The following is an 8,888-nucleotide window of genomic DNA, read 5'->3' as shown; positions in this document are numbered from 1 at the left end:
GTTTGAGTGTTGTCCTCCATATCAGTGATTGTTTAGCTAATGATCAAACATTGTTATGGATGACTGACTGGTTATAGCCAAACATGAATGATGCACAACAGAAATAAACTAGTTCCTGATTGTCATGTCTGTCATATATTGTTTTTCAACACTATTTCGGCTCTACACAAATAAATGGCTAATGATGAGGTCAATAATACAGATCTTTTTTTTTATCTTTGCAGGTCAATTTTTTTTTGTTCTTGTTTGTTTACACTGCATAATCAATTAAATCTTCTTGATTTGTTTGTAGTTTTCATCCATTCCTTTCTTTCTCATTATAGTGTGTGAGTAGCAGAATTGATGTGGCCAGCAGCAGCAGCACGATGTACAGTCATGAAGATGGTGATTTTGGAGTGTCATCAAAGATAGATGAGTTGTGACATGGAGAACAGTGAGCTTGCAGAGCCCCTTCCAGCCAGAGGGGAGGCAGATGGTGGACAGAGCCCAGTGGAGACTCTGACCACGCCCAAAGCCAGATCCCAGAGGGATAGTGGGACCGGAGACGGCCTTCGGTCTGTGGAACCAAAGCAGGATGGGACTAATGACAGGAGTGAGTTGGGGGAGGCCATGAGCACTGCCAAGGGGCAGTCTGATTATGACCCGCTGGCAGAGGCAGCTATGAACATCTTGAGAACACAGAAACATCTTGATGAAGCAGATCGCGATGATGAAGACGATGCATTTCTAGACTACGGTGACAGTGATAGCCTAGGAAGCGAAAAACAACTCAAGCACATAGAATGTGCCATCGGCAGCGATGGTAAAGCTACTGACGATCTTTCAAAACATGTTGAGGAACTGCATATAGACATTCCCGAGCCTGTGGTCAAACTGAAGAGACGGTCGTCGTCGATTGCGGAACTTTCCGACGTCGAGGCAACAGGATGTGTGGAGCGTTTCTCCCCCCGAGAGGACCCAGTGGGGTCTGCTGGGGGCTCACTACCCTTTCATGGTACGCTGACCAGGGAAGGGGATATGGTATCGTATGTTGCTGATGATATCACAGAGAAAATCCGTCAGAGTGTGGGTTCCTCTCGCTCAACCTCAGGGGCTACATCTCCTGCTTACCCCACCACCAGTCTGATGCCGTCATGGGGTAGGTACCCCACCCCTGGTAAACCAACCCCGGGGAGCCACCTAACCACCCTTGGGGTCTTTCACAGGGTGCCGCAAAATAGCTCACAATACTCACAAGGAGAGGATGGAAGAAGGTGGATTAAAGTCATTTACCTTTATTATTTAGGGGAAGTTTCATAAAAAAAACTTGTGGCAGTGGGCTGCAACTGCAACTATCATATAAAGTAAAATTGAATTGCCCATCCTCCAAAGAATGACTTTCAGATTTTTGAGAAATGATAATGTGAGTGGACTCCACTTGTACAATTGGACAAGTGTGAGTATGATGCTAGAAACATCAAGTGAGTTTGAGGTTTGTGGCACCTTGGTGTTTGGGTTTACCTTGTGGTAAGATGTCCGATCCAAATTCATCCTAAATTATCAAAAGATACCCGTTTGCATTCAGTTCTGTTCCAAAACGTTCAAGTTTGGCTTTAGTGATTCATTGTCAAAATTGTCTAACACCACCTGCATATTTTTTTGCTCTCACTTTAGTTTATAGCCCATACATTCTGATTTTAGCATTCCAAATAATTTGCAAAAAGAAAAGAAAAAGATGATAGATACAAGTTGCCATCGTCCTGAGTACATTTTACGATGCACAAAAATGGACCATTTTCCTGTAAAGCGATTGAGATCAATAAAATCACTGGACATTTTACCACTGTGTTGGATACTGGCATGTGGGGTTAAGCATGAAACCCTTAGGTGACATGACATTAGGTGCATGGGATCCCCCCTCCCCCTGAACCATACCCACACTTCTTTTATTCTGGCTTCTTCTCTTATATTTCTGAGTACCTGTAATACTTCTAATTTGATTGGATGTATGTGCTACATATATAGCTTAATCTCTTATTTAAAATTGCATTCAAAAATGTCTGTGATTTACCCTCTCATGTGGTAAATATCACATGAAGTGGCTAATTTCCCCTTGATTTTCATCCAATTTTGAGGGGAAAAAAAACAACAACATACACACATGTATGAACACATTTTAAAAAGAGCCAGCCTACCAGATATGTGTCAATTCCGCTGAAGTGAAATAATTGTTGTCTGAAGTCTCAGTAAACACATTTTTTCAAACACGTTCTAAAAATTGCCATGACATTGTTTTCTTGATTTGTAAATATGATACATTGATTGGGGAAGGGGAAACAAATACATTTTATGTGACAATATTGAATTTGTACCTCATTTTATCAGAGGGCTTTTTAAAGAGAATGTCCATTTAAAGCATACATTCTTTGTAATAATGACATCAAGTTGCTCACCTAGTTCTCCAAGATTAACTTTTGAGCAAAATTCCACGCGGTGATCAATAACAAATGCCAGTTGCAACAAGGGAAGGACCTTCGTAATCGCTATATCCCAACATACAAATAAGTGATTTTACATCGTCAGTCTTCATTTTCAGCACAGTAACTGCAAAGGTAACACACACTTACTTCTAGACCCAAGACACCATCCTTCATGCTTTTATTGTTCTTGACCATAAGTTCAAATAGTATCATTTCCAGGGATTGCAAATGTCCTCAAACATGTTCTAAAATGTGATTACCATTGACTAAAATACCACATCATTTTAAGTAATCTGTTACATACTGCTCATCCCATGGTGTTCATCAAATTCAGTTTTTGTTCAACATCCGGTACAGAGTTCCTGTATCTTGTTCCATTAACAAGTATAATTTTTGTAATCATTGTCATGCCACCATATCAAAACTTGTTTTATGTATCTATTAAACATAGTTATTTAACAGTAACCACAAGAAACCATGTAGTACAGATCATAGTCCATGGCATGCTTTTGCTAGTAACAGCACTCATTTTGTTTTACGCACTTCAATCTTCCATAATTTCAGCCGTTTGGAAATGGTATCATTTTGCAGAAATACAACCTTAGGAAAAAGTAATGTAGTGGAAGCCATTTGGTAAGTTCCAAAATTTCTTGCTTGTGAAAGCTTGTAAAAACATTAGAGAAACAAGTGAAAATGTCTATGACTGAGCTAAAAACTGTCATAGTATGTAAAATCTTATTAGATTTTTTCAATGAGAGTAAACCGAAAGTTAGAAAACAATACTGTTTGAAGCTTTTTTGTGCAAGAAATATTGAAATGAGGTTGATAGTAGAATCAAAGTACAGCCCCTACAATTGTATGGACAAGAAAGCATTGTGTTATGTGTGTAAGCGGTCAAGGGCGATGCAAGTCACGCATGACCAAGATAGATTTATGCATGCATAATGTAGACCAAGCAAGAGCAAGTAAGAGCAAGGCGGATGTAGATTGACAGGATATGTATGCTCTGTCGAAAGCCGTATGGAATCGGTCTTTGCAACATTATGAATGAATTCCTGGGCATGTGATTTAGAGGCACACAGAGAGTATGTGTACTTCCTGTTTGAGCTAGGAGAAGGAAGTGATCAAACTGAAGACCTTTCTCTTGCGTACCCGACATAATGCAGCGTCCCCCATGTGAAGTGGGTCTCTAACTGAAAGTTTCACTTTAGTCTTCTGTCCTCTAACTCTTTCCTGGTATAAAAAGTCCATTTGGGGGAAGTCAATGAATGATAAAGTTCTATCTCTCTTTCTCATTCTCTCTTTCTCTTTTCCTCGTTTTCTTTTTCTCTCTTGATAGACGCGCATTCATTTCAACTAGAATCTGTTTTGAATGGAAGAGTAAAGGCAAGAGATCTGCAAAGGAATGCTATGACTGTTGAACTTGAACTTCTTATTACTTGCCACCAATGGACAACCTTCCAATTACAATGTACTTCATGTCAAATAGAATTGATTTCTTTTCTCCTTCAGGAAGTGTAAGAATGTGTCCTGAGGAGTTTACAATCTTAATTTAAGCAGTATCACGAAGAGGGTGTAAAGAGTTTCTGTCCATATGATTTTTTTTTTCAATGACATACAATGTTATAATTGTTTGAGCTAACTAAATGAAACGAAATGTTTATATCCATTTCACCAATTTGTTTCTGTTCTTCCTTTTCTCTTCTTTTTTAAAATTCAAATTTCATGGTTTTGTTGATTGATGCAAATTTATTTGTACTAAAATTTGAGTTCCTTTGCATGCTTGACAGCAGTATAGAGAATATTTATTTGCATTTTCACACTCTCAAACACTATTTTTGCTGGTATTGTAAAGCATCTAGTTTTAGACAAGTAAAATGGATAATAATATTTAAAATATGTACAGTGGTATATGCAGAAAACTATGATACAGCCATGTATATAATGAAGGAAAGACAGGCATACGGAAAAAATTCAATGTTTTGTCACAACGTACACATGGAACTTCTTGAGTTTAGATGTTATATAATTTGTTAAATGGTCTCTTAGCAATATGTGTGCTGTATTATTGCAAAACATCTGTGATGGACTGTTCGGACATAGAAATTTGGAGGGACACTTCCTTCAATCCAAGCAGGAAATCATGAGACATTTAGATGGACTCTTTATTTCTTTTGCATCACTTTGCTGAACATGCTCCACCACGTTCCACAATTATCTGTATAGCAACGACGCCGACCTCCTTGCCTTCGTCCTCATCGTCCACCACCGAGCTGGGATCTGGCGTGTCAGCGTCAGGGTCGTCGGCGAGCCTGATCCCACCCATCGATCCCTCGGCTATCCAAGACCTTGAGAAGCAGTGCAAGTTGGTGGCTGACAATCTGGACCTCATGCTGGGCCACCTCTCCAACAGTCTGCACAATGTAAATAGATACCTGGGTTTTGACTATAATGGAATTTGGCATGGGGGGGGGGGGGGGGGGGTGGGGAGGGAGAATGAGATGTGCTCATAAACATAGAATTTATAGCATTCAGGTGCAGACGACCTGCCTATCTCTGTGCGATATGTGTAGGTAAGGGGCGGAGGTTAATACACTGATTCAGATTATGTAAATAGTGTACAGGTGACTATCTCATTTGAATGTGTATGAGGAAGTCAACTATTAAAGAACAAATGGACTGCAGGGATATATTGTAGTTCAAACAGTTGGCTCATTAACTGCGACCTACACAGACCTTCCATGGCAATGTGGGAACAGTCACTGAAACAGAAGAGTGTTTGATGTGTAGGGATGCAGATTTCGAGAGATTGCATCTTTTAGATAAAAGGCAGGGATGTTGCATCATTAAGAATAAGATAGATATCTTTTGAAATTATTTGATGTGAATACCACATTGACATCTGTGGAGATACAGATAGGCTGCAAAGCTTTGCGGATAACGTATGCATTGAAAGTTTGACCTCTTATGTACCAGGCACTTTTTGATCGCTGAACTTACCCAGCCTTTTCATCAGCATTTAGTAATCCCACTAAACTTGATGGTGACCTGGACCCCGTTTACAGTGAGTGAAAAGGCCGGGCTTGGCGGCGGCCGAGCCCGGCCTTCATTTCACCGTAAACGCGCAAAAGACCAAATGTGGTATCAAAATTGGCTGCACATTTGGCCAAGCTCTGGAGGTAGTCTCAGCCGCGGCCAAGCCCGGCTTTTTCTCACTGTAAACGCAAACTGGGCCAAATGCGGAACCAAATTCAGTCTGGCTTCCAGACCCTCTGCCCGTACTATTTCGCTATTCAGGATATTAACGCCCTCAACGTCAAAAACTATTATAGTTTAAGGTGGTTTTATCCTGCTGAGGTCTTTGCCTTTGGCAAAGGCCTTGACTTCGTCACCGTGGAGTGCAGTTGGCAAAGGGTCTGGAAACCAGAATATACCACATTGCGACCGGCGCCCTCCCAATAATAGTGTTTATTTACAAGCAGAGCGCCACTATGACAAAATATTGAAAGGTTTGAATTAAAAGCCAGGGCCGAGCCGGACACTGTAAACGGACAAAATTGTGGGGCCGAGTACCACAATTGAGGCCGGGCTCGGCCGCGGCTCGGCCGTGGCTCGGCCCGGCCCTGCACTGTAAACGGGGTCTAAGTTGTAAAGTTAACAAGGCTAAAGTGACACAACTGGGAACAGGGGAATTAATATGTACTATAGCTTGTCTTTTCATTGACAAGTAGTTTCCCAGCATTTATGCAAATTGGCTTTGCCAAGTTGCAAACAATGCACAGTATGCATTCAAGAAGTGAGTTTGAATAATTCTGATCAGTCCTTACAGTGCATAGTGAGCAAGGGGAGAATGTTATCAGTTGCAATTGTTCCAGCCTGTTCCCCATTTTGTTCCCTGCATACAGATGTCGGCCATCACGGTGGGTCACATACAGACCTACAGGGATGCTGTGGAGAAGGCAGGCATTACAGTGGACCAGAGTGTGAAGGTAATGGCAGTATGTTTTCTTCTTCTCTTTCAACTTCAGAGACTTGATCCCCATCAAAGATATTGGGGAAGCTTGAAGCTTGATTGCGTGATAACAGAATGCCTGAATTACATTGGTGAAATCATTAGAACAATAGATCCAGAAAACTTTTGAGTGAGATTGGACAGGTGCTGTGAAGAAAGTTACGACAGTTTCAGTGTTTTTGAGTGGGGCTCTTGGGCATCTCGTGGGGAAATTTGAATAGCCATCTTTGTTTTGAGATCATGATGTTTCTTGCATGAAAATCCTCACTTTTATGCCGTCATTTTTTTTTTAAACCCTCCATTCGTGGTTTCTGTTTTTACACTCCTGCTTCAGTTGGTCCAGAAGATATTAAAAGCAAAATTCACTTTGCTGGATTTCATAGATATACTGCACTCAGGCATACGTACCTGCATACTTTGTCGTGATGTGCCATCACACAAATCAAAACTGGAAGTACAATGGAAGGAATATTCACAAGAACCAGTGATTTTAATGGTGTACCCACATGTGGTACCTGTATTTACATGAACTGTATTACTATTTCTATACTCCTGTTGATCAGTTAGAAATGTTGACATACATGTTTGTGTTGTTCCTTTAATGTGTCTGTGGGTCACTTCACATGAAGATCAATGACAAGAATAAATAATACATGTTTAATTTGTCCGCTTTGTCATCAACAACAGGCTATGTATGCACTTATGGCCAAGGTTGAGGAACTGAATTTTGCCATGCCAGTGGTCTACGATCTTGCCAAGCAAATGTATCCTTGTTTTGCGTCCTACTGTGTTATTTGTGTGCTATCTCGTCACATTCAAATTGCTTCACTTTCATCTCTTATAATCATCTATTAGTAATTACAAATCTAAACAAAGCAATGCAACAAATTCACATTGTGAGTACCTGATAGCAGGCTTGCCTGTGAGGTGCTACGGTGTGTGTATGTTCTTTTTCACTCCTATATGGTACATGCACACACAACACTAGATGAGCAACCTACAAAAGTAGTATAGACAAGTTCACTGTACTTTTAGCAGCCATGAAATAATGTGTGTCAGATGGCCATTAAAGGTATGGGTATAGTATTGGAGCTGAGGATTGGGCTTTTAACTTTTCGCGAGATACCACAAAACCACTTATGAAATATAGTACAGAGCATACCATTCTAAAGGTGGGTCCCACCTTTTATTGGGATCGCACTGTTTTGGATATCTCGGCCATTTCAAAAACAATTTTCATCAAATGTTGAATTCCTCTTTGAATTACATGCTCTTGCGCATGTCATAAGAGTTTTCTCGTTTTCTCACCAAAGAATGTGAGAAATCTGAAGTTAGGTTGGAACCAATTTATACGATCCTTTTAATATGATATCGTCAATTGTTCAGAAAATAAAATCTCTACAAGTTTCTGCCTTTATCTACGCCATTGGCTTGTGGCATACAGAATGCCCATGTTCCAATATTATCCTTTGTATAAATAAGCCTCACTGCATGTATCCGAGAAAAACGACTACCAGTAATTGTAGTTTGTTTTCTTGATCGCTCTCCCTCTCTCATACTTCTCTGTGGAAAAATTGTGTGCCATTTGATTGAGATTTGCAAAGTTCCTCCTCCTCCCCTACTAGATTTCCTTGACAGAAAACTGCTCCAGCAAATCCCTACATGCTCAACTGGATGAACTAGAGAGCCTGTGTAAATGAAAGCCAACCTATCAAGCTTTCTCCAGCTGTGCAGGGTCATTAAAGGTGCAATGTAGTCTCGGATGCCATGATTTTTTTACTTTCTCAGAATTGCCGACATGTCGTTCCAGGACTTTGATAGCATTCGTGTAATTTTCCACAGAAAAAGGAGTATTTTACTCGTAGTAAAAAATGGAGAAAACAAGATTGATATTTCAGTTAGGACTGTATTGAATGCAATGTGTATGCAAATGTCAGGACAATGATGTTGATTATTGTGTATATCATATTTGTTAATGTTTTTCTCTATCCCTATGTTCAATAATCTAGATCATACATTTTATTCCCTCTCATCTATCCTTTCAATACTGTGACAAGTGAAGTGTAAAATGGCAAAATGATTTTATGAACTGTGCAGGACGCTACAGGCTTTAAAACAAAGGGGGAAAAAGGTAGGTAAAGGAGAAACACAATCAGTAGTTGTGTCCTGGAGAGACCTGTTGTATTTGACTTTAGGACAAATCAAATAGAAAAATTACCAGTGATCAGTAGATGGCGACAAATTTCTGTGTTTTAAAGTCACTCTAAATAATTGTAACATTAAAATCTTAAAAAACGAGTGAATGTAAGATATTCAAGTCACACAAAATACACCAAATGTAAACTTTGCAAAGCCAGTCAAGGTAAGATATCCATCATTTTGAACAAACATTGTGAAAAGTAAACTGTTGATGCCCC

The 8,888-nt window shown here is 39.9% G+C and overlaps 1 protein-coding gene across 1 annotated transcript; it reads left to right on the top strand.

The window, feature by feature from the left end:
• The first annotated feature begins 423 nt into the window (after nucleotides 1–423).
• LOC139740576 (uncharacterized) lies at nucleotides 424–8,338 on the top strand. The gene is made up of 5 exons (XM_071651163.1): nucleotides 424–1,138; nucleotides 4,686–4,882; nucleotides 6,365–6,448; nucleotides 7,159–7,235; nucleotides 8,123–8,338. The coding sequence occupies exons 1-5, from the start codon at nucleotides 424–426 to the stop codon at nucleotides 8,169–8,171; spliced, it is 1,122 nt and encodes a 373-aa protein (XP_071507264.1). The 3' UTR covers nucleotides 8,172–8,338.
• The last annotated feature ends 550 nt before the right edge of the window (nucleotides 8,339–8,888 follow it).

The sequence above is a fragment of the Diadema antillarum genome, unplaced genomic scaffold (genome assembly GCF_040938485.1).
Source record: "Diadema antillarum isolate AM-2024a unplaced genomic scaffold, OU_Dant_1.0 seq00000861_RagTag, whole genome shotgun sequence".
NCBI classification, from domain to species: Eukaryota; Metazoa; Echinodermata; class Echinoidea; order Diadematoida; family Diadematidae; genus Diadema; species Diadema antillarum.
Note: the sequence above shows the minus strand (reverse complement) of the source record. Positions and strands in the feature narration are given on the sequence as shown.